At 36.1% G+C, this 27,783-nt stretch overlaps 1 protein-coding gene across 4 annotated transcripts in view; it reads right to left on the bottom strand.

Annotated features, from left to right (window-relative positions):
* Nckx30C (solute carrier family 24 member Nckx30C) overlaps positions 1–27,420 on the bottom strand; it is a 43,545-nt gene extending 16,125 nt beyond the window's left edge. The window contains exons 1-3 of one of the 4 annotated variants that reach the window (XM_066728384.1): positions 26,147–27,420; positions 16,859–16,882; positions 8,172–8,439 (exon numbers count right to left, since the gene is read on the bottom strand). In XM_066728384.1, coding sequence (XP_066584481.1) covers positions 8,172–8,439; positions 16,859–16,882; positions 26,147–27,265 — 1,411 coding nt within the window. In that variant the 5' untranslated portion in view covers positions 27,266–27,420. Of the gene's footprint in view, positions 1–8,171; positions 8,443–16,858; positions 16,883–26,146 lie in introns of all 4 variants that reach the window. The other 3 variants (XM_066728385.1, XM_066728383.1, XM_066728386.1) reach the window with 3 other exon arrangements.
* Between the last annotated feature and the right edge of the window lie 363 nt (positions 27,421–27,783).

The following is a 27,783-nucleotide window of genomic DNA, read 5'->3' on the forward strand; positions in this document are numbered from 1 at the left end:
AGCTATTTGAATTTAAGATAATGGAGAAGCTTCGCTCTATTAACCCTCAAAACTCAATCAACCTGGTTTACTCTAAAACCATGCTTTCGTTTTATAAACAGTTAAAGCGAGCTCGATTTTCTTTAATGAAAATTATCGTTAGAAAATAGAATATTAAAATAAAAAAATGTTATTAGCGTAGTTAGTTTACTTGTAAATTGCGCAGAATATTCCACCATTGGAAGAATAAGAATCTTCGTGACATTAAAAAAGCAGCAAATAATTTTATGATTCGTTTTATGATTGGTGGCGAGTGGAATGGGCGTATAATAAAACCGTCGCGATCGTTCAATCATTCTGCAGATTATTATTCCAACAGTATCTGCTGATATGACTATCCAAAGTTCTTGGGCTTTGTTTTTAAATTGAAATTTTTTATTTAAGCTTCGCTTTAACCGAGATTTAAGTTAAACAAGAGGAACATAGTATTACGTTTACCATATATATATATATATATATATATATATATATATAAAGATATTTATTTATAATTACTACATAGCAAAACATTCTACCATATCTATTGGTCTGGAGAATCTCTAAGTAGTTAAGGTCACCGTAAACTGAAACATATTAACACATTACTGAATTGTACGTGCACGCCACGAATCTAAGTAAGTAATCCTTGAAAATAACTGAATTAGAAAGTTTTAGTAATTAAAGAGTATCTTTAGGCAAGCCAATTGCTTTGTTAAATCGATTGGATGTTTTATTTGAATTACAGAGCAGTGTAGTATAAATATACTAAAACGAGTTGGTTATTATAGTAAATAAAAGATAGAGAGGGAGAGAGAGGGAGAGAGAGAGAGAGAGAGAGAAAGAGAGAGAGGAAGACAAAATACATTTGAGAAAGGATATTTCATAGGGAAGGAAGAAGCAAAAGAGTTGGAACTGATCACAGTTTGGCCTTTCATAGTTGCTCAACGAGCTGCAGTTCCATCGTCAAAGATCCTGACTATACATGCCCACTCGTAGGTGTGTCAGTGCATAACTGGAGCGTTTCCTCAGCCAGTATACAATTTCTTATTTTACAAGCGAAAGTTTTTGTTTCCCTACATTTTTCACTGAAATGAGAAAATTTGAAGAATAATAAGAAAAAACGCCAATTAGACTTACGACATTAAATATTGCGAGTCACTAATTAATTTTATTATTAAATTTTTCAACATGGAATTATATTAACTGGTGTTGTTTAATATTACATAATATTATATATTACAGGAACTGTCCTGTCGCATCCTATCGACTTTTGATGGGATATATCCCATTCACCTCATGACCCAATATCCCGATTCTTGTCTGACGGAAAAACTACATTTGTCCATTGTTCCATTCTTTTTGTTCTTGCCTTCATTGTTTCTATTGCCAGATCTATAATTCTTTATTAAGCAGATGATGATGTGTGTGTGTGTGTGCAAAAGAAGAGAAGAAACAGGGATTAAATAAAAGTTTTTATTGTTTTTAAATACCTCGAAAAATAAACGTTCTTTTACTATCTCGGGAAAAAGAAGTTTAAACATGAAATTATAATTAAACTCATAAGTGCTTAAAAGTCTTACCTCAAGTATTTAATCTTAGATTCTCAATGATACTTTAACTTTAAACAGTAATTCATTTAAGTATGAAACAATAAAAATTAATTCTTTGAACGACGCAGCGTCTGCTTTTAATTTAACCTTGTTCCGCTATCTCGGAGAATACACTTAAATCATTTAATCAATGTCTTTTTAATTAAAATCACGTAAGCATAAATCTTTTGAAGAAGATATTATCTTTGTTGCAAAAGAGCTTTTATAGGTGTCGATTTGGAATTAATGATTTTCTCTCGCGTTTATTACATACTCTTCCTTACGTAATTATAAACAAAAGATCCATTCATGTAACAGCACTGTCGATTCATTAAAATCCATAGATGTATTTGACGTGTACTTGTGTATGTATATTAGCATGTTATAATACTGTAGGGATTATAATATTCTAATTTAAATGAGATGTAATTCGACTGAAATGAAGTGTAAGGCGAGATAAAAAATTCCCCTTAATTTCCTACACTGTACCACTGTACAGTGCAATAGACTAATTTTAACTATTTCATCCGCAATATCATAATACTCGTGTACGTCATTATTGGAGTAGGATCAGAGTAATACACTATAATATTATAATATTACAGGGAGCAAGTGAATTTTATAATATGATCATTTAAAGCGTTGATAGTTTGATGGTTATTAGAAACTATATATGTATATAGGAGGGTAGAAAATTTCAGGTTCACTTTTAATAGAGATTTTAGCAAGATCCTTTTTTAAAAGATCATTTGGCGAGGATATTGGATGCTTTCAACGGTGTCGATGCACAAGGGGACATCTGGAGAGAAGCTTAATGTCCGAATAGTGCTGGGAACACGAAGCTAAAGGAAAGGTAGAACGAGGCGCGTCTCAAGTGTGGATTCGCTAGTAACGATCGATACACGACGCTTTCTAGGTCAGGGTCTCGATACACACTTGCCACTCGCTACTCACTACGCTCAGAATGCATTCGAAACGCGCTGTAAATTTATTCCAACTCTTTGCCAATTGCTTCTTCCATTGTTCATCGTTGATTCTGTCTTTTTACTGTCGTATCAACTCTAACCGTTTCCCTATATATATATATACACATAAACCTAAAATTCTGCTAGAATAATAAATAACGGTAAAAACTATATCAACGAGCAAAAAGCGACGTTAATAGAAACTCTTTGTAAGTATTTCATAAATTCTGATTACCTTGCGAATTCAGTAAGCAGCTAAAACTGCAATTACATTCATCTCCCTTGATATACCGACCTCAAGTTTTCCAACATTTTCTCACAGACCGTTCGTTGGCATTGAGTATAAAAAGGAGACTCGCTTGAACGTGGAAAGGCCGAAAAAGCTGTAGGATTTTCTAGACATCTAGCAGGTTCCTTGAGGAGGAAGTATAGTTATAAGGAGTTCGTCGTTTTCACTAAATTATCCGAGTGTTGCCTTAAGATTTGCTGTCTGCTGAGTTCCGGGATAAAATGGTAAGAAGATAGGGAAGGCGAGTCCTTTATTTTTAGCGAGATAATGCATGACAAGCATTTATTACTGTATTGTACATTTCCAAGGTAGCGTAGCTGCAGATTAATGATGCGTATCCGCAAGAGCTTCGTTACTGAATCGACAAAGCGACTGAAGACTCGAGTAGCCATAGTATGTGTATAGTATATACTATATATATATATATATATATATATATATGTATATAGTAACGAGAAGGGTACAGGTGATAAAGGAGATAAACAAGAAAAAGGAGCGGATAACGAGCAACCATACAAAAGCTTCTTGATTCAAGTGTACAAAAGTAAAGAGAAAAATAAAGATTAGTGAGAGTAAAGAAGAGGAGGATAAATTTTCAAGGTGAAGGAGCTAATCAACGAGAGTAAAAGAATAAAGCACGAAATAGAGAAATGACAGGAAAGATACGACTTATATAATGTAATTACAGACTGCTGATCAAATTGAGAATCGAAGAGAAAATTCGTAATAATGCTAAATCTCGATAATTAAAAAGTGGAATGCAAGTACTGCGAAGGAAGTTCGAGAGCATAAATAGAGTTAAAGTGATGGAGAGGGTGAGAGGGGAAATGGGGTAATAATTTGCAAGGAAGCATTATTCGAGATAATAATGACTGTTTTTCTTCCCCATTCATGTGTGCCAGAATCAATTTACTATTAAAGTGGTAACCTGTCAGTGTAGTAAGTGAATTTTTCTTTTTAAGGTACGTATAGTAGCCTCAGTAGTTATCTGCTGCACTAGTCGGACATGTTATAAATTTGGAGTAAACAGAATACTGAAATATTAAATACTAGCTGAAATTCAAACTGAAACAAAGATTTTCAATTTTATATCTGCATTGGATTCTATTTTATTACCCTTATTTTTAAATATTATATTTTTTATATTAATTTTTTCTCTTAAAATATTTTTATTTTTCGTTCGATTTGTTTGTTGAGCGATTGTTTAGTTGTGTGTGCTAGAATATACGTACTCTACAAATATAATATTTCGGTCTTTCAGAATAATTGTTAATGAACTTACATTTTTTGGTTATGAAAAGATTATTAATTAAATGAGAAGGTTAAAGTTTTATTTATTTCCAATTTAAAAAACGTCTGACTATGCACATATCTAGCAAAACTACTACTTCAATTTAACGGGTCTTCATAGGTATACCAGAAAAACCCCTATTGCCCATATTTCTTTCTTATCATTCATCAGTTTGCCTAAAATGAAGCCGGGAAAATGGAGTGATTGCCTGTGATAATTAATTGTCTAACCGCTCGATCTATAAAAAGCTTTTCGATAATTGGCGAGAAAAACAAGGAACGCGAAGTATAATTCAATTACGCAGGTCTGCGCGGAATCAAATAAAGGTGTTGCGTGGTATGCGTTGTTAAAGTGATTTGAGAAAAATAGTGGACGCGTGGATTGTCGAGACTGCCCGTGTTATCGTTTATTAATCTGGCGCTAACGGTTTTCAAGTGGATTAATTAAACAAAAAATCGATATGCGTAAAAGTAGTAGTTGCAACTGCGTGTAAATTACTTGGCAGATTAGTTTTCATTTTTTACTGATCTTCTTCGAATGGTATATATAGGTATATAAGAGCTTTAAAAAAGAACCTTTTCTGTCGTCTAGCTAGCTTATGAATTGTAAAGTTTAGTGACAATTCGGCTTTAAAAATCCACCAAGCGACCAGAAAATTCTCAATGTAATAATCTCGCAGGAGGGCGAAAAATGCTGTTCACGGAGAAAAGCCGAATACTAACCGTCGAACGGCACATTGTAAACACTATAGGCTAGGCAAACTCTATATCTCGAAACTTCTATCTGGCTTTTTTTTCTATACCCTGCTGTTTACTTGAGTGCCATAGCTCGTAAATATTCACTATACTGCTTCACTACTCTTGCTCTCGAATTCAAAATTTTAACCTGATATTGCATCCTTTTCTGCGTATTAAGGCCAAAACTAGTTCTTGGCACAAAACGTACCGAAGAATTTTTAAACACTTGACTTTTCATTTAAAATAGGCTATTTGATTAGTAAATATATTAGCTCTATATTGTAAAAAAGACATAATTTTATTCCAAAAACACTAAATACCATAAAAATCGATCAAGATTTCATTTTTTTGTTTCAAATATGAAAAATACTGCTCTGCTCTGCATTTGTTTTCACGTAACCAGATTGAAAGTAGTTTTAAATAATAATTAGTTTTGTCATACAATTATTTCAAAATCAAACTTGATTTTTTAACTTAAGCTTTCATCGCACACCTTATTAATTTACATGAAACAATTATTATTTTAAAAGAGAGTTTCATCAGTCTTGGATTTTTCTAAAAAACGATATAGTTTAGGAATTGTATAGGATAATTGATAATTAGAGTAATTACGAGAATGAAAACAGAAAGATAATAATATAGGGAAGCTACTTTAAATAGGCAAATGTGGTCAGTGTACAGTTTACCAGGTAGTACCAGGAATGTAATTACAAGTTCTTTCTTGGAATTAAATTTTTAATATATATCTATGATCCACGTGCGACAAAAAGAAAATACAGCCGTGAGACTTGCTTCAATAATGTAAAATTATTTGTAACGCAAAAAGTGCAGAAGAGAGGTGGAATGAAAGATAGAAATTTCATTGCTCAAGAGAAAGTTAATAATTCAGTTAAATCGTTGGGAGTTTCTGATCGCAAAGTTTGGAATGCAGACACACAAAAGAAGATTCCTATATATATAATTTTACGTTCATTATCTTTTGATAAGCAAGACTGAGCAGAGAAGTTGATAGAAAATTTATTCCTAGCGTTGATCCTAAAGATTTAGAGAAAGGTTTAAAACTTATCGGTAATGTTACTTATATACAGTATATAGTGACTAATCGCTTTGAATATTAAAATTTGCAAATAAGTTGATTAAACGAAGTCGTCCCTCTTTCTAAATTAATTTTATTCATTAGTAATGCTTAAGGGTGACACGGCTACGGAAAAACTTTCATTTGCTTCGTTACTTGCGATAATGTTTTGCATTACAAAACTTGCTTAGGAAATACCCTAATATAGAGCTGTAACGTTTTTGTTCTTGAAACGTGAGTGTATAAGCATATAGATATATTTTGTGTTATTATTTTGTTAAATGAAATATGACGTTTATTCGTAATTAAATAATTTCAAGAATTAAACTAGGCAGTAGGTTAACTTTGTAAATAATTGACAATTTTAATTCGATTATCGAGAAAACGCGATCAGAAACTCTTGATAATTTTATCTCGACCAATGTCTTATGGAGGTTTAAGTAGAATCACTCTATTTATTTTTCAGCTCTAAAATCTGGAGCTGAGGTTTATACGAAGAATAAAGACCAATGTACTGAAAGTGCAGTTAAAACGAACAGAATCAATATTCTTAATCAGTAGCTATAGTTTGCACTGTACCAAAGGATCGTAGAGATAGATAAAACTGTGCATACTTTTCATATCAAATATATATGAATTTGAGAATATATCATATCAGTTATAATCATATCGTATTATATGTACGGTCTGTGATTATGACGCAAGAATCCTTTTAACTATATATAAGAACCCGTCTGGAATTTTTTACCCTTAACTTTAGTATCAGAACTGACCCTTTGTTGTGGATTAATGTAGTTTCAGATAATTTCTCTCCATCATTTAGAAAAAAAGTCACTTCATTTGTGAAACAGAAAATATTATTTATAATAATATAATTTTCTCTTTATTTATTGTATAGTTTACGAGGAACCAGTTGTAATGCTGTTATAAATTACAATTTTAACGAGTTAATAATTTGGATATCAAGAAAATTTGTGTACACTTGATAACAGAGGGCACAATATTATTATTCACATGCCTCTCATCTTAATCACTACTTCAATACTACGGTAACTATAGTAATAAATTAATATTTTTGTAATATATTTTTGCAATCTTAACACTAAAATAAATCTCACGATTACTTTTTCTATAGGCTGGAATCTCCCTCAACTTTCCAAACATTGAAAATTTTAAGATTCATCGTTGACATGCGTCCTAAAGTCGTGAATTTCTCTCTGACGCAGTCTTATTAACATTCGGAGGCAATTCACGCTACGAAGGTTTCAACTTGCAGCTTCAACTTTCCAAAAAGTTGATGCGCACGACTTCGGTAAGTTTCTTATATATCGCTGAACTAGAATTCCCGAAAAAAAACTAAACATTTACTATTATTAAACTCTTTCCTTCGAAATATATCAATAAACAATCTTCAATCAAGGATTGGTTTCGAAAAGAACTATAAAATTTCTCGAAAAAAAGGAACAGTTAAAAATCAGTAATTATGAATTAATACATTGATTTGTTTGTATTTTGTTGTGAGCGATTTGCGACTATTGCGAGAAAACTGTTGGATTGAATGCTGTGAGAATGATTTTACCAGTTTTGTTCCAGTTTAGAAGGGTATAACTGCGCCGACAGCAGCACACTCGATGCAGCTTACACAGGAACAGGCAGGCGCGAGAAGCTGCAGAGCTGACTGAGCGTAGCTCAATCAAACTTCCGGATACTGAAAGCTTTGATCAAGTTTGCGAGTAGATGCAGTGTGCTATGCTCTAAATATTGCGAACACATTTCTATCATGAGGTATGCTAGCGTGCCATAAAATGCCCTAAGCTAAAATGCAGGAGAGAAGACAAAGAGACTCTCGGGGCGTCATTGTCACTGCATTCCTGTGTGTAATCCGGTGACTCCTCGCCAGTACCGTTCGTCTTTCTTTACTTTCTTGCTAATACTGGAAATGTTTCGGCCAAAAACACGATCTCGATTCTATCATCTGACAAATACAAGATCTGTGTGTTAACTGGTATACAGTTTTATCTGTGATTGTTTGATTCTGCAAGACGAGAATAGTCGAGCAATGCAAGACAAGACAAGGCAAGGCAAGGCAAGGCAAGGCAAGGCAAGGCAAGTTAAAAGTTAATACTAGAGCAAAGCAAAGTCTAAAGAGCGTGCCGTAAAGCTAGCTAAGCATTGAGCGAGAGTGATAGAGTGTGGAGTTGGTATACCGGCGCGGGACTGACCGTCGTGGAGCGGATCGATCGTGTGGATCATGAGTTGAAGAAGGCCATGTCTGAACTTGGCGTGGCTCTCCCTGCTGGAATGGGATGAGGGTCCCCCGTGGGATCCTTGTTCGCAGCTCTGGCCGACTCCGCTGCTGCTGCCTCCTCGGCTGCTGCTGCATCCAGCCTCCGCAGACACTGGGATCCCGCTGTTCCCGCAAGCACCCGACGCGCCACCCACGCTTGTCTCGCTACTATTCGTTGCATTCGGATGCTGCTGAAAAAACACCAATTACACCCACATCAATTAAGCTTTCTCACTATTTCTCATCATTCACACTTTCAACTCCCCCCATAACAGATATATATCGGTCGTAGTCTTCGATACCTCCTCTTTCAACTTTCAACATTTCAACAAACTTCTTAAAGACTCGACCTTTCAATCTTATAATACTTTCTTTTGCTATCTGTAATTGCTGCTCTCTCTCTCTCTCTCTCTCATTGGATTTATTTTTCTATTTATTTTCACACATAAATATATTAATATGAATGAGTTATTCTCATTTCGATGAGATAATATTGATCTAGTTTGTCTGACTTTTGATAAACCTTATCTACTGTTTGTCAGACATTTCATTCTAAACTACTCGCATGGGGTTTGAATATAACGCGCTTTCTCTCTCTCTGGCTACTAAAATTTACTCCACAGTTCTTTCATATTTGTTTTTATGTCATTTCGCATCAAAGGTTTTTCCTAGGTCAAACTGTACATAAAGTATTAACGAGTTCTTTTTCATACGGATTTATTATCGCAAAGAAAATAAGATCTAATTTATTAAAATGTTCGCATTACTATGCGAATATAAATAAAAGATTATTTGATAATAGTATCATTAGAAACGATCAGCGCGTTGGCCGTAAAAGCGCACAAACAGTGAACAATTATTTTTCAAGAAAAGAATATCTATTCCGGAAAATAAAAGACCTAGAAAAAATAGAGTGCTTGCTACAAGTGAGTGTACTTTAAAGGCAATGTAGCGTTAAATGACCTTAATGCTCTTACGGCCTATGTATTTATAAAATTAAAGTTTTAAATATAAACAAAACTATAAATATTTAAAGTAGGGCATTTAAAGGAAAGTAAAAGAGAGTGTTGAGAACATTTTTCAATCACGTCGTTTACGTATCAATTTATTTGTTTACCTTTTAGCTTTGGTACGATACAAAATTGTAAAATCCAACGCTCTTCTTTTTTCTACATAACTTTTCGTAAACTTTTTTATTTTAAAGAAATTATATTACACGTAAAGTTAAAATTATTTCTTAAAAAGTTATTTATGCTTTTTGATATTCATCACATATTTATTCCATTATTCTCAAAAGATAATCTCGTGATACGCTGTAATAGACCTCTCAGTGCGGCTGAATAGAGCTTTGCTTCGCTTATCTATTTACTGTGGAAATGTGTGAGATTGCGGATAAGGTCTAAATTTTAACATTTATTCGATTTGTGACTAGGTCGAGTGTGAAAAGTGCAGGCAAAGCTTTATGCCCCTCAAAACTTCAAGAATTCACTCCGAGAATCGTTGCCAAAATCTTGGAGAACGCTGACATTTTGCTCTTATGCATTTACACACCCAACTTGCGAAATATTGACGTTTCCATCCAGATGACAGAAATAAATCGTAAATATATGAGCTACCAGAATCATGGTGTACTGTAAAAAATATTAATTCTCATGCAAAAATAGCTTACGATTGGATAAGAAAAATGAAAATTTCATTTTCATTCGTCAATATATTGATAAAGACTAGTATTTATCGCTTTTTCAAGATGATAATGCTACTATATACACGTAGAAAACGAATTTGGACATTTTTTATTGCGTTTTCGAGAATGTCGACTTATTAAATGAAAAAATTACAGATAGATCTTATTCGGTAGAATATTGGATGAATGAGAATTTAATCTGGAGATTTTCAAAAATAAGCATGTTTCGCTATACTTTCAAAATAGACTGTGAGCGACTGTAATATTAATTTTTTGCAACGTTAGAATTGCTAATATCTTTTCTACATCGTATGCTGCGGAGCTATTCTGCATTCAATTAAAGGACATCCGGTTGCTTCGACTTTTATCAATATGTTAGATTCTCGAAGAACCAATATAAATATTCAATATTAATATAGAGTGTGCTGCTTAAAATCACCACAGAAAATAAAATACTTTATTAACAAAAGCAGAAATAATGGGTTTAATTTGCTTATTGTAGGAGAAAGAGGGGGGGGGGGAGAGCAATAAAAATGCGAGGGAGATAGCGAGTCGTCAATATCGTTTTTTTTCTCTTCGTCTACCTTCAATCAATGAAATTCTTTCTTTCTTCCAAGGAGCCTTAGCTTCTGGGGCGATTTAAGTGGAGCACTCTGTATAATATATATACTATCATTAGAAACAGAAATTTTATTTTAACATTGCTCTTTATCGATAATAGCAAATTGTCATTTAGTTTTCTTTAACTGGTGCATAAACAACACTTATTTCATCCTTTTTTTAATATTACAAAGAACATCTTTGAATCGTTTGCAAATGGCTTTTTAATGGTATAAATTTGTGAATAAATAAACCTTTTCTCTGAGACTTTTGTTTAAAGGAATTACAAAAATATGGTCGATACTAATTACGTTATGAAAGTATTCAGCTTTTTCCGATAGATATTTACTGACTTGGATAGCGAATTAAGTGAGAAAGTGATTCTCGTTTATTAATGGGAAAATCAATGCTATACTGATGAGCATCTGGTTCAACAGTGAACTACCAGCATTTGCATATAGTAATGCTTATGTATAATTAGCACTATGATGTATTTTGTAATGAATAATTAGCAAACTGAAAATAAATATTTCATGGTGGGAAATTTATATGGTAGATTAGCTTAAAATGTTCTGTTAATTAGAAAATCAATCAACGTGAATACGGAATAAAAATGTGAAAATGGAGAAATGTAAGAAAAGTGAATCAGTGATTTTATCGTGTGAATTTCTGGAAAATGCTATGTATTCCGGTATACAGACCCTAATTGAACAGTGGCGCGTCATCGTAACGAAATTGCCGCTACGTGAAGACCATTTCGCTTCTTGTGTCTTCGTGCTAAAGTGCAAGAGGCGTGCACACAGTGTAAGTAGGCTTACTCGAACTCCTATTAAATTTATATGCGTTACGTTGAGTGCTCTTGCACACTACCGCTATCCTTCATATATCAATTATAACTTGTACATGTTTCGCAAGGTATCCACCAAAAGTATTCTATCAAATTAAACAAGTGGAGTTGCAGATTTATCATTTTCACCAGTCAATCCGTAGAAAGATACAGTTCTCTTCAGAATCAATTTGAAATTGCACTAATTAGTGATTAGTAATTAAATCTCAAATCTGTTTGTATGGGGTTTGAGAAACTCTGCACGTGTGAAAGAAGATGATAGCATTCCTGGTGAAAATTGAGCAGTAAAGCTATTTGTGGTTTTTTGATGAAAGGCTTCGTTTTCCAATGGGAAAAGTTTTACGCTTGCCAATCACGTAACAGTATTTTTACCATGAGTAGTTTTACCACAGAGTTTTTTTCATGAGGAGTATCATGGAATGCGGTCGTTTTGTTTCCAGCATCCGGTATTCTGCAGATTTTCATCATATGATTGCATTACGGTCGCCTATCACTTTTATTATAGTTTTATACTTGCGACCAATTTTAACCCAAGATCCACAGAGCTACATCAGTTTAGAGGGAAATTGCACGCAGGGGTAATCACTGCACTCTTATAATTAACTGTGCAGTGAGCAATATTTAACGAGAGTGGTCGAAATTATTGTGAAGTATATTTCAACCAGATCCCGCAGTGTAAACAGCAGGGGAGCAGAATGAAATTAACTTCACCGAGAGCTGGCCCACATTTTTTTCGTCCCTACTCGGCACATATTTTGCTTTACGACTTTTCCGAGCTTTTTCGTGACGACGGCACACATTCTGCCAACGTCACCGGAGCCGTGACCTTACCCCAGATACGACAAAGAGTCAAACAGACGCGAAACTGCACACAAGTCAGCATCTGGCATGACGCTAGGCGTAGATGGAAAAAACACGCGGAATATGAAGAGAGAAAGCGATAGAAAGAGAGAGAGAGAGAGAAGGAATTCTCTCAGCTGGTGCGCAGCTTGTAGTGGCGTTTTTGAGGTTTCGAGCAAGAATCAGCTGGCCTGGTTCAGCCTGAAACGCTGAGGAAAGGTTGAATGCTGAAAATGGAAAAAAGAAACTACCAAAGCACAATTAAACGGGCATAATGGTGCTCGAAAGATATATTGGAAAATAAGTAAGGGAAAAAAGTGTGCGAAAAACAGTCTTTAATAAGATAGATAACTGACGTAGAAACGACTGAATGAAAAACATGTAAATTATTCTTATCTATTTTCTTGTAGAAAGAAATGGCAAGCGGACAACACTGAAGAGATAATAAAACATGTTTAATTCTTTGAAAAACATTCTCATCAAGAAAATCACACCAAAACTACAAATATATTTCCAATGTATTATACATTTATAATCATTGCATGTATCTCTGCCTTGCGTAATTAATTAAAATTTGTAAATAGAAAATCTTGTAAATGGATTAATATAATTTAATTGTAAAGAAGCGACTGATTGTTTAATAAGATATCTATAATGATATTTTTGAAGAGCCATGTATACGCAGGGTTAGACAGATAGTTGGTACCGAGAGGCGGAAGTCCCCGCTTCCTGCCTCGTAGTGGGGTCTAAGCGTATGATTGTCCTAGGAGAGAGAGAGAGAGAGAGAACAAAGAGCTACTGAGCGAAAAAAGAGAACAACGCAGCTCAAATTGCTTCTCTGTCACTCTTAGTATCCTCTCTTTTTGAAACCCAGATTGATAAAATTTATTGTCTAGAGAGAAGCTAACGGAAGTGAGCGAGAGGCAGCAATCAGTCATTGAATTTTATCAATCTGCGTTTCAAAAATAGAGACTACTGCGAGTAACAGAGAAGAATCGCGCGCGAGTAGCTCGCTCTCTCCTTTATTTCTCTCTATCTCTCTCCCTCCGAAGCCAATTTCGCGCTTATCCCCTACTACGAGGCTCGGAGTGGGGGGAGTCTCCGCCTCTCGATACGAATTATCCGACGAACCCTGTATATTTTCCACAGGACAATGAAAAAAAGTTGAACTCTCTGACCTACAATTAGAAAGAGAAAATCTTATAAAAAAGATGAATAAAGCGAGAGGAAAATGTTCTAAAAATGTGAATGTCAATCTTTTTGTTCGGATATTCACTTGTTTCTCGAGTACAGAAGGCTCTTTAAAACGTGGTGAGATTCGGTAAACGATGTAGGCGTTAACTGCCGTTGGCAATATCTGAAGAGCGTGCCGTTTCTCAAATAGTGTAGCGAGCGAGGGAAGCGAGTGTGGCCCTCTGTGGCTCGTGCCATGTTGGGTGCTTCTTCTTTCTTCGGCACATTTCGAACAATGGGGCCAGCACTTGATTGTTAGCGACACCTCTCGCGATGGATTTCTTCAAGCAAGGCCATTCCCTGTTAAAAAGCTGCTGTGCAGTCATGCGCGAGGAGGGTTTGTACAGGTTTTTTACAAATGGTTCTCGATCTTCATAAAGTTAATGCGTTAGCATTATTCACTCTGCTGCATGGTTGCTTGGAAAAATGCTCTCAAAAATCGATGCTTTCCGGGGAGTATTCTTTTTTGGGCTCGTACGTCGATCGGGCCCTGGAGCGAAATCATTCGAGTGAAAATGTGCCGAGTAAAGAGTAATTGGACTGGATAATGTCGGAGAGTTTCTCTTGCAGCTTATGAATGGAATAGTCGAGCAAGGTTAGAGCGTCTAATAGACGACGAGTATTAAAGTGTATCGACTTCGTATGCAGCTGGTGGAGACCCGACGGGCTACTCGTAAATAAATAACTAGCTAGCTTGTCACTTGCACGAGCAATCGCTCGCTCGCTTCTTTCTATCTTGGTGCACCGAATGGCCCTTGAAGGTACACTCGCATACTCCAACGAGTCTACATCTCTCACTTGGCTGCCTGCTGTGCGACCAAAATTTCATATCGACTAATTCTCTGGCTTATGAATGTCATCGTTGCTATCGTTCTACAAATTACTATATATATATATATATATGTATATAGTACAGCTTTTGTTTTGCAACTGTATCTTGCAGAGGAAGGTAATGTTTTATCCGAACGAATCACGGTAAATCTCTGCACATTTGCCTCCAAATTCTGTTGACGTTAAAATCACTCGGAGCCACGAAATGTAAGCAACCTATCAAACCTACGCTCCAGATAATGCTGCAACTTCCTTCGCACGACTTATTGATAACAAATGAAACCAATTAAACAACTTTTCACGTCTGACCCAGTTCCTACTTCGTGCCAAATGTTAGTCCGAATATCCAATTAGTGTATTTTACGCCTGACGCATTCAACCTCCACTTTTATTCTACACTACGAGCATCGACAAAACCTTTCATCGATAATTGACAAACGATTAATTCAATTAATGCATCCAGGACTTTATTCCTTTTTCTTGAATTTTTGTCATTATATTATTATTGATATTTTTATTAGCGGAGAAAAATCCTGCTATTTATTCCAATTCCTCATCGCTCCATTCATTTTCTTATTGGATAAAGTAGATGAGCCGGTGCTTTTGCGAGGGAGCTTTACACTTATCTGAGAATATGAGACCTACTCGGAAATCTGAAGCAAGCACCTACCGTGGCTTGCAGGTATATATATATATATATATATAATATTGTAAGTGGAATCGTGGGATGTCAACATAAAATATTATAGTACACGTAAATAACGTTTCGACATAAGCCTATTTAAAACAAGCCATAATACTTTATTGCACGACCTTTTACCTTTTATCTGTTTTCTAATATTTCTAGTTGAATTCCTTTTATGCAAATGCTCCCTTCTACCTAATCAATAATGATATCCCGACCATGATTTTTAATATACATATATACTCTTTAAAATTTTCTCATCATTTCATTTCTTTTCGCGTATCTCGAAGGAAATACATGCAGCAGCAAGCTACAACTGGGACAAATTTAATATTACTCTACATAAAATTTACTTTTATGCAATACCTATGTCCGATTTTATATTAGACTTTTATATCTCTTCTGCTGTCATATGTATATTATATGTACTAGAATCAAAATCAATAGAACAGATTCGGTTGTAGCCAAGTAAGTGGTGTCTACGTCTCTAAATTCTAATAATGCTCGATTAAAAGTTTCTTTTCTTCGTACAACTTTTTGCACGAATCTTGCGCAGCTTCCACGTAAAAATATCCATCAGCTAAAGCGATAAATAGACTTGGCGTCGGATAATCGATTCGGCAATAGGATTATCCATATGATTGGATTTTCTGCACATCGCCCATCGAAAATGCGGAATGATACAAACAAGCGAGCACCCGGTGTGCTCTTTGGAAATTATTTTTTTTATTGCAAAGGAAAAATATAGCGTCGTCCTTATAACTATCGGGTTATCGTCGCAATGTTCTTAGGAAACTGCGCACGGGTAAGCATATTTTTATCGGAGAATGGAGGTGCGATAATCCTGTCCAAGAATTCAAAGACCCCCGCACCGTTCTTCTCATAGCTGATGTATCTTTCATGAACGCCGCTGCCTTTGCGAGAATAATGTCTTTCCGCATATTCGGCAACTTCGTGCTATGGATACGACCGATAGTTTTATACCGGATGCAACCACGAACATGCGAGGCTTGAAAATGAATCGGCCGCTGAAAATTTATCACATCCGCGCCAAGTTTGCCCCAGTTGTCCGGAATCTGCTCTAATTTTTCGACAACCACTTTATGTATTCCTTATCCGATTTCAGGCAAAAATAATAAAAAGAAAACAGCTCCCGATATGATCCTTCAATTTTTATTTCAACTTTTCCTTAAACTTTAACAAAAAAACACTATACCTTTTTATTACAGTTATTAATGTAACATTGGGGTTTTCTCGAAGTACTGACATTAAAATTTGTCTTTCAGCCATGAACCATTCCAAATATAAAATAATTATTACTCTGATATATTTCATAACGAATATGTAACGATCGGTGTTAATTTTTTAATATGTTATTTAGTTTTTGTTGGAAGAATGAAGGAAGAGAAAGAAAGTAAGTGTATTAGGCGTATCGAGATTATATAGTTGTTAAGCATATAAATATGTATATTGGAGGAAGTATTTGGTACCTGTCCTATGTACTTACTTAGCATACTGCAGCCGAGATACAACGCTTTCTCATTGTACGTAGTATGGGCACGGTCCTTGCGTGTTTACTATGTGCACTCGTGTGAAAATGGAAGTAGTCTACAAGGGTAAGGGTTATTGCTGGGGGTGATTTTCTAGTGGAAAAAGGCGTAGACGCACCATTGCATCTCGAGATGAATGGATCTGTGATGAAGGGGGCTGGGGGGGGGGGGGTGCAAAAATAAGAGAGAGAGAAAGATATCGGATGGTACCAAATGACTGAGACATGCAAGAGTAAAAGAAGAAACTTTTTGAAGAATAAAATGAAACGAAGTGAAATTGAATGGAGACATATTGAAGGAATAGACGAGGAAAGAAAGTTAAAGGTATGCGACTCACCAATGCCTGGGCGGCGCTCTGGTGCTGCAAGCAAGAAACATCAAATTACAATCACAATAACGACAATCAGTTAATTTTTTTGTTCTTTTTCTTTCTTTTCTTACTATACTTAAAGATACGTTAGCACAAAAAACACTCATACATTTATACGATAATGCGCTGGTTACGAAAGGACACACACACACACACACACAGACGTCAACTAATAAAACAGACACTCGATCGCTTTACTAACACAAGAATTCAACAATTTATGTATATAAAGTACGGTGAAATATTTGGAAATATCCAATTGCAATTGATGGAGCATGTATGTGGATGTACTCGAATTAATAGATTTAGAGCAAATTAATGATAACGCTCTTTAACTATAAACAACGTTTTTAGTTATTTGCATGCTTATAGTATTTGAAATTTGTTGATAGTTAACTCACGCGAATCTTACCATGCATTTGCTGAAATCTTGTCGTTTGATGCAAAGAAAACCTGGCTGCATGAACAGTACAGGATTTTATTAGAGAGAACTATAGTGATATATCAGACGAGTGAGTGATTATGGCTAAAATGAAATCTTTTTACAGAGCTTTGTTGCAGCACATCGCTCATTAGTTGAATTATTAAAAGGTTCGGAAAGAAGAATAAAAATTGGAAAATACTCGTTAAGCGATCGTTTGTCTATTTTTCATGTCAACAGTAATATATTGTGTCTTTGAAGTTGCAAGGCTTATCTTGTCGAGTGGTTGAATGAAATATAAACTCTTGCAAAACCATTAGATTCTGTTCATAGTAAAGTAGTGATTAGCTACACACACATAGTGTCCAGTCATACAACCGCACAGAGTTAAACTATTCAGCACATAAGTTGAAGCATTTAAATATTATCAGTATACATGTCCGTGAACATAATTTCCGGCGGTGTAGCGTTTATTGCGTATCTTGCACGACCTGCTTTTATTTACTTGCTTTCACGCAAACATCTGGCCCTATTCTTGCATGTCTGACCAACACTATTTACTAGCATCCTAGCTTTCTTACGTGAGCAAGTGTCTGCCGTAAAGCTCGCGCACGGAATGCGCTTAAACTCTCTTCGTGAATTATTTATATTTTTAGAAAATGCCCATTTATTTTAACGCTATAAATTATAACAGCTGGCGCGTTGTTAAACTCAAATCAAAGAGGAAGCTCTACGCGTCATTCAGTTGTAAATTTACATTATACTTTCTATGAGTTTTGAATAAATTGAAAACCTTACTATTGTTGGATGTCAAAAGTGATGAATAAACTTGAATGGGACCCCGAGATATAGTATAGAACACGTAGAATAAAGACGGGTTTAATTAAAGAAAAAACAATAGAAGCCCAGAATTTTACGGAAGCTTTGAAATTTTTATTTTCTACAAAACGAATACGACTCGACTAATAATATATCACCGCTTCGTAAGAAATGTCGTAGAATATTATATATTTTCCGACTTTATGCTAAACTACATCATATATTTTTCAATTGTTACAACTATGCAACTATCTATATACACACAAGATAATTTTTATTAACGCAAAGATGTAAAAATATATAAGCAATTTAAGGTTCTAATCATTTTCTCTTGATAAAATTTACAAAAAACGATCGAATGCAAATGTTTCTATTTGTCTTGCAATAATCACTTGTTTGCACTAAACGAAACTGCCATGGATTTATAGAACAAATAGTTTAAAAAATTCATAATCTCTTTAATAAACGTCAGTTCAGTATTCATACGCTTGCTGTGTCTATTTGTCTTTCAAAGTCTTTTCACAAAGTACTTTGCGGAACATTTGAATAGGATCGAAAATATTTCTCGTGCCTTTTCTCTAATTTAATTTTGGACAGAGCGAGATTACTATTATACTATATCTGATCCCTCGCACACGTATATAAATACTCTAAATTGGGAGTCTCTGGATGGACCGGACGGGGCTTTGGCGTTGCTGAAAGGTTTTGGCGGAGCAGATATGAGTCTCCGCCGACCGTGACAGATTGCGCGGCCTCAAAGAAGAGATACGCGTGGTCGCGATCGGTGCACGAGGACTACCGGACTACGGTGACGAGCACCAGGCATGCACTCAAGGCGCAAAAAGCCTTTCCCCCAGAGACATAAAAAAAGACTATTCATGAGGCTCATAAACATGAAAATAATACAAACGGATGCGCCATCTTGGTCCACTTTATAACGGAGGGCGGTGACAGAGTAGGCGCTTTTTACGAAGCTAATTTCATCATGATAAACATCAGGCTGCACGAGTAAAAAAGCAAATTGCCTGTCTACAACGAAAGTCTTGAGAACCATCTGGACGTTATTAGTCGCGAAGGGAATAATTAATCAAACCGACGTGATACGCAGCAAACGGATCTCCAAAGATTTAACCCCCCCCCCCCCCCCCCCAGCTATATATACGTATAGCATCAATTCGTCCTAGTCTCCGCCAAAGGACAACCCAATTCATTCATCCTTCAAGCACGCCCACGACGCAAACATGAAAAAGAGATGAGACCTTTCGAGCAGAATCTTGTCCGAGTCTTTGGTTCACTCGATATATTCGCGTCGTCGTTCATCGGTATAAAATACAGGATACGACCGAGAATGATCGACTTCTCTCTTAAGTAACGTGGATAAAATAGGTTTGACAGCGATCAAGATTTTTCTTCGTCTTTACCGAGCCCGCGATTGTCGTATTTGGATCAATCAAGATTTACCTTCCTCGCGTGATTACGAAGTTCTACAAGCACTTTTATGTAACAAAAGTAGCGTGACATTGGAGACTATATCCATTATGATTCGGTCTTTCATTAACTGACTTAAGATTAAACAGCACAGAGCGTTGGTTAAAAATAGAATTTTAGACTCTCGCTTGAAATCTTGTCTACTGTTCGGACCTTCCGTGGATGTGTGTGTGTGTATATATATGTATAAGCGAAAGCCGTACGATTCATCTTGGCGGCATATTGCAGAGTTTCGGAAGACCAGCGCGGATAGTTTTGAGACCAGTAATGAAACCGCGGTAATATTTTGTCGAGTTCAAGACTGACACGGTGAGTCGATTGCTCGCGCGAATTATTACTTCGTTTAATTCGTCCCGTTTTGCAAGGAGACCGTACAGGAGTAACATCCTGTGCTTTAATTTACTTTTATTGCTGTATATATGGGTGTGATGTTAATTCGTGTTAAATCATGGGTTAGGGAATTTATCTAGATAGTCGCAGGTAAATGTTGAAAATTTATTAGGGAGGAATATGATCATTCTTTTTAATTCGAAACATTATTTTAGGGATTGTTCGCACGTTCAATGTTAACTTGGAGTTTGTGTAGAATGCCAGAAATTAAAGATTTTTTTAAGTAGAGGTTTAACCTTTTAAAGAACGTTTAAACATTAATTTGTATACAAGTTTTATTTCTTAGAGGATTTACTTCTTCTGACGCGAATCGATCATTGCACACCCGGTATAGTTTTAACCTGACGCAAACTCCAGGTATAGCAATCCGAAAGCGTGGATTTAATTTTCAAAATGAAATATACCTTATTAAAACGTAATTATCACGACCAATCCATTTTCAGAATTCGAATTTCATATTTAATAGCATCTTATCAAAGCTGAGTACACTTGTAAGGTCTGAAAACTTTGCGTATTCATTTAAAAACTTTCATTATAGTATAGCAGTTAAAATGTTCCGTAAAATCCGACTAATAAGAGTAAGTAAAAACTGTAGTGCTAGAATTAAACCACTTTAAGAATTTCTTTTCTCATTTTTCTCAACAAACGTATTAAACTGAAATTTTGCATGCTATCTGTCGACTGACAAACTTTACCAGGGAGTAGAGTTAAAAAATCTGGGAAGGGCATTAATCTTACGCAATCAGAACTTTCTTTCAGCAATTTAGAATGTACGTGCTTATCATATCTCGGCATAGAAATTTACCTAACCCGAAGCTTTGCCTTTTATTGAAACTGACAGCTGCAGTATGATTAAAAAAAAAAGAGCTCACCACACTTGTGCGAAATTGAAATATGTGATATGTTTTCTTAAAGTTAGTAAAATATGACCTGGTTTCTCCTCAGCGTATAGGCCACGAAACGAATGAGAAAAATATTTTCACGATTCCCGATAGAGAGTCTCGTTAAACTCGTAAACTAGCACGCGTATGATAATTTCCATTTGGCAAGCAAATATCACGTATCATTTAATTACACAGCTTTGGGTTTAATATATTGGAAAATATTACAAATTGAGAGTGAAATTCGGAGATATCGTTATAAGCAGCAGAGGCTGTCTATATTCGATTATCAAATTATCGTGAATCTCTGTAAATCTGAAACAATATATATATAGCACACTATATTCGTATCTCTTTGTCGAATTCCGCAAATTGTAGATCGATGCCACGACACAGTACTATATATATACTATAACGAGCTTCATAACCGGCATAGCGGAACGTGGCTGCATATTACGGTTCAGTTGAGTTTAATTCACAGCTGACAAGCCGAGCTCTCCTCGCGCGATTTCCATATTTCCAAGTAGGCAAGTATACCCATGCGTTCACGTAGCCCTGTTTCTCTCGGGAAGAAAAGATATAACGTCGGGACGCAACATAGTCGTTCGCTACCCACTTGGAAAACAGAAATTATAACGATTGTTCTCCTATGCTCGATTCACACGATATATTGTATATATGTGCACGCTGCGTTAACATGTGTGATGCTCGCGTTATAAAAGCTTGCAGCTACGTACACTATAAAGCTGCAAAATGTAGATTCAATGCCAAAGTTAGCTTCGGCGAATCGATTCGACAGGAAAGAACCATTGCGCACCGCATTGCTGTAAATTTTGGGAGCAAAATTTCTCTCTTTCGCTTGTTCGGTGAAAAGCAAATCTCAATTGATCGACGCGAGCTGACACGAGATTTCAAGATTCTCTTATCAGAGTAATTTACTATTAGGGATCTTATTCGAGATTGTATATGTATTATGATGGTTTACGTAATTATTTTATTATATATATATATATATATATATATATAGCTACTTGACTGTATTGTAGTTTGTAGAATACTGTTTCTATATCGTATACGAATATATTAAACACACTCCATGGCTATTAATATTTAAAATTTAAATTTATACTCGTTACAGTTTAAAAATTATAAATGTATAACTGGATGCTGCTAGTGTAAGCTTATATAATCAATATTTCCATAGTGGTATATCTGTCTTTCATAATGTACATGTTATTTATAATATTAAAGTGTTCTATAAAATGCCTCTTTTGGGTCGATTCAATAAATTTCTAAAGGCAACATTTGTGGGAGTGCTGTATCAGAGATTACACGCTTATGAGGAAAAACGAACAAAGAGATATTAGATGCTGGAAAAAAGGTAGGTTAGTAACAGGTTGAATGTAGCTGTTTAATTTTTTACGTTTACAAACATCACGAATGTCACGAATTTCTGAGCAAAACAAGTACTTCTTGGACAAGACGCGTTAATTGTTATATTAGGATTTATCTAGGAAGGATTCTGGAATTTTTAAACGTTCAACAAATGTGTTACATCGCTGGACAAAATATAAATAAATTTTCATAATGCGAAATGACGGAGATCGTTTTCTATTAAAATTATTTTACACCGAAATTTTATCAGTTCCTCCATCCCATATTGCTTCTTCAATGTATACTGCTGACGTTTAAAAACAGATTTATTCTGAAAAATCTAATTAGGAATACCCTGGAGATATATGCGAATATAAACTTTTGTTTCCGTGAATTATTATCGACAAGCTATCACTAGGATGTTATCACTCAAATAAAGAGAAGCCCAATGAACAAAGAGAGTTATTGAAAACTTAGAATTCAGAAATAACATGTTTGGAGAATACTGATAGGTCCATTTGAAAATTCATATACGAGGGAATATCATATTTTATACTATAAAATTTTATTTACAAAACACAGTATCGGTAAAATGTTTGGTTGATAAAAGAGTGTATCATATTCCTCCTCCTCCTCTCTCTCTCTCTCTCTCTCTTTCTCGATTAGCAAAATTGTTAAAGTTATATTTTATTTCTAGATGTAAACAACTAATTTCCCAACACAATTATGAATTTTCTATTTAATTGCAAATGACAATCCGTTGAGAGTTTTTTGCTATTTCAAATCAACCAAATGCATTAGAATTATAAATAGTATATGAATGGCCAGTGAACACATAGTGTATATCGATTCAGTTCTTCATTAGTCACTTTTATGTTATTTATCATATTTCATGAACAGCGACCTAGTGTTTGCCGACCCACTTTGACATAACCGCGCGGTTCCTATGAGGTTACAAAAAAGCTCATGCGCTATAAGCGTATACAAAAAATAAATATTATTATGTTTAAATTACTTTCTCAAATTAATTTGCACATTGTATTTCAGAAAGAGCGAATGGTAGAGTGGGGAGAGGGAGGGATATATAAAAAAGAAGCTCACATTTAGCGGTGTAAGACTTATTGTTTAACACACAGGTTTAATCTCTCTGTTTGGTTATACAATTTCATTGAGGCTTATTTTTAATATAGAGTATATTCCAATTGCACAGAATAATTATGTCTTCCGTGCAGTAATGCCATTCTCATTGCAATGGGCTTTGGGGAATATAAAATCTGTTTATCGAAGCTACAAAATTTTTCCTCTTCATTTCATCTCGTCCAGAATAAATTGTCAAGTGCCTGTCTAACAGAAAACTCAATTTCGTAATATTGCATGATAATAACGTAGCAACTACATATTATACATGAGCCGAATAACGCCTAGTATGTTACTACTTGCATGGAATATTAATGACTTTGTAACATAATATGAAGTATCGATCGAGACCGATCATACTACTGTTCGTAAACACGTTCTGCAAATCATTGGTGATTTTGTCGTTATTTGAATTGTTCCACCGAAAATGCTTCACAGTTTCCGTAGAAACACATTTAAAATAACGTTTATCGTTTTGTTTTCGAAAGAGAGAAAAATTACTGTGAGCTGTCAATCTGTTATTTCATCGGATTTCTATCTCCTCTACTAGCCTATATTCTCAATAACATTATTTTACTTTTCAGCGATCATTATACCTTTTATAAATTTTCCATTAACCTTCAAGTGCTTTTAAACAGTTTTAAAGGTAAATATCAATCGATAATCGCTTGATTATGCATAAGGCTTACAAATGTTTATCTTCATCGACATTTAATTCAGAATTATTTTTATCATATTACGATAATACTTTAGTATGAAACTGATTTGGATATCGCGAATTTCTTGTTTACTAATTTTAAAAGTGTGCAGCAGAATATAATGTTTAAAATTCTTATTTCTTTAATTGGTTATCTTGTAATTATGCACGTGTTAAAATTTCTTCCAGACAAGCCTATAGGAATGGAAAAATGGTTTAATTAGAAACAACTGTGCAATTTTATTTATAGCAAGGAATAAGCTAGACTGCATTCAAGAGAATTAATTATAATATATAGGAAGTTCCTGGTTAAAAGTTCCATGAAAAAAAACCTTATCTACGCGAAATTTATCTATAGTTTTCATTACAACCTACTCTCCTTCTCTTACTATATGTATATTTTAGCAAACTAATTAAAAACCACGAGTACAGCACTATCGTTTGATACATTCAATTTTTTTCCAAGTGTGTGAAAAACTCTAGAAGAAATGTAGCTAAAATAGTTCACACGTGACACGTGAATGACGTGCAAAATGAAAGCAAGTTCGTCCGGATTATTTTTCTAGTAATTAAATCTGAGGAAGGATAATGGGAGATAAAATTCGCCTCTGCTTAGAAATCCAGGATTTCTTGTGCGTTGACGTCGAGAATGACCTTCAATTTTAACATTTTCTACTTATGAGCCATTGATTCGTGTAAAATGCTGGCTTTCCCAGCTAATGCTACACTTTCCACAACACTGGCTCCTCTATGTCCATTGTAAGCTGGACATCAATAGATGCAGGATACTGGTCTCGATGAATGAATTTTACAAATTAACACAAGTCATTGAATAAGACACTTGAAATGACCTAGGAATCCTTATGTGTCGTTTCAATGTAACACCAGGCTGCTCTTTGTGAAAATTTCGTAACGAAGGCTTTCTTTCGGATGAATTCGTAAATCACAGTTTGATACAAAGAGTAATTCTCCATTTAATTGACGGTGCCTCAGAAATATCAAATTACACGCCTGATGTTAGTCATCGTCGATATTGCAAGACCGTAATTAGTATTTTAACGTATAGAATCAAAGAATTGAAGCAGCTGTACTTAATTAGGTTCTCGCACGAAAAAAAGAGAGAGATTTTTATTTATAAATGAATTTATCAGGACGGGTCCTGCATGTTTTAAGGGTTTAGACTCCAAGCTGTACAGACCTTCTTTAGCAGAAAGTATTTTCCCCTTACTTCGTCCACAAGCATCCCTTGCTTACGCACGATTCATTGCTTTTCAGAGCGAAAAAACCGTTGCTCCGAGGCTCTCTACGTAATTAAATCGTTCAGTAGCCGTGTACAAGTATCGCTAAATAACTCAATCAATTATGACAAACGGGCGTACCATTCAGCCTGAACAGCTCAATTCAGTCTTTTTTAATTAGCACTTTTAAATAAATCTGAAGTTTCTTTTTTTTTTTTTCAAAAAGTAGAACGTTTTTATTTTATAATCGCAAAATATTTCAAAATTAAATCTCTCAATAAAATCTAAATTATCGTATAAATGGTAAGTGTTAAAAATCTTCAAGGAAGCCTATACCAATTTTATTACAATTTAGTTAGAGTTTCAAATCTTATCCTCGATCATTGATTATTTTAAGCTTGCGAAATACGTGATAAAAGGATATTGATAAGCTTATAGCTTAAAAATGATACGTTTAAATATTTCATAGAGATTTCAGTCTAGAGTGAAACTAGAAGAAGCTATAATGTGTCGATGGAATGTATCTTCTCCCATAACTTAAGAGGCATTAGGATTACTGAACTGAAAAACGTTTTGAAAGGTTAGAATAAAAATAACTATTGTCGTGTACCTGCGTTCGCAAATGTTTTTTTTAACATCAGTATGGATATACAGACAGAGGAGAGAATTCGTATGATTAATGGGGGAAAAAGTCACGAGACCTTTCGTTAGGCAGACGCATTTACTTTCGCCAATGATAAAAGACGTGATCCGCACGATAAGACATCGGAGGATACACCGCGTAAAGAAAGTAGACGAAGAAAAGCTTACCGAAGGCATCAGCTGATCGGTAGACCTAACTCTGGTCACCTTGTTCCTGTGAATTATCTTCTTGATCAATGTTTCCATGGGGTGATTCCACTTCATGAAGCTTACATAAGCGAGGTAGAAGCAAAAGAGCACCAACGCCTCGTACCAATAAATATAATTATCGCGAAAGAAGTAGATCAGCGTGATCAAACTGGCGCTGTAAAATGTGCAGTCCCGAAAAAGAGGCCACCACGTAAGGGAGAGCACTGTTCTTGAGAAAATGGCGCACATGCCAATGACGAAGAGGATGTTGAAGACGGCAGAGCCCACGATGGTACCAATGCCAACGTCGTCGAACGAGACGAAAACTCCAATGATCGAGGTGAAGAGTTCCGGTGCAGAACCACCGGCCGCCATGAAGGTTGCACCTGCGACATCGTCCGCGATCTCGAGCTTCTCGATTATAACGTCGAGGGACGGTACGAAAAATTCGTCGCAGACGATCGCGAGGGCCACGAACATGTAGACCACGCCGAGGATGTGCAGAATGACAGCACCACGTCGTCGCTGCTCTATCGTGAAGAGGTCTCTGGGGAACAGAGGAGCCTTCTCTTCGCTCATGTTACCACCTACTTTCACGTGATGGTGATGATGAATCGTGCTGTTGTAGCCGTCGATGCCCTCCTGGTCCTCGGCGTTCGTCCACGCGGTACCGTGTGGTACCGGATATCCGGTTACGTTAGCCTTGTAGAGCATCGGTGCCGGTGACGTGCGGCTCTGATTATTGGGTGCTGGCCTGTGGCCCCAACACGAAACCGGAAACATCGCCAGAGTCATCAGGAGCACCGGTACCAGGGACCACGCTCTCACGAGCTTCCGTCTCCTCCTCCAATGAGTTCGTTGCTGTTCGCCACGATCACCCGACTCTGTGTCTGGAAGCAACGCGATATTCATCCCGAGGAATTCATCCCTTATGGGGATCACAGTCCTTTCTAAGAAACTACATTGTTCAGGCATTCTTTCTAACGATCTAACGCAAAGTCTGCTCTTGCTTCTCGACGTCATGCTGGATGGCACCTTGGTCTCCCTGGAGAACACTTCCGGTCCAGCTCTACTTGGCTCGGTTAATATCGCAGTCATTGTTTTTCTCTGTGCCCCCTGGCAGGCCACCCCCCGACTGGCGGCTTTTTCGCCGAGGCCGCGGCCACCGCCTCCGGCCGCACCACTTCCGGTCTACCTTTTCTCGCCTAATTTTATCTCCTGCTTCCCCGTGGAGAAGCTTAACGCTTCGCCCGATAAGCTCTTTCACTAAGACAGGGTCATTTTGCAAACCCCATGTTCCCTTCTCCCTCCCTCCCGATCTCCTCCCCTAGCAGAGCCTCGTCAAACTTTCTCACCTTCGACGACTATCTCTGGCTTCTCGTCGCTAATGGACTCGCGCCAGGATTTCCCCCCTCTCCCCTGTGCCACCCTCTTCTCTCTCCCTCGACACACTCCGCTGTACGAAATTCGACTCCGACGATGCTAAAGCAGTGGCTCGGTCGATGTCGCCTTACTGAGTTTTGTCGAATCCTCCTTTCGTCCAACACCCACCTCCTAGCCTACCTAACGAGCTTTGTACTTCTTTACCATCCCTCCTCCATCCCTCATTGCTAAGG

This window comes from Prorops nasuta, unplaced genomic scaffold (genome assembly GCF_024137725.1).
Source record: "Prorops nasuta isolate Cenicafe-Biocafe unplaced genomic scaffold, Cenicafe_Pnas_1.2 PNAS00006, whole genome shotgun sequence".
Lineage (NCBI taxonomy): Eukaryota > Metazoa > Arthropoda > Insecta > Hymenoptera > Bethylidae > Prorops > Prorops nasuta.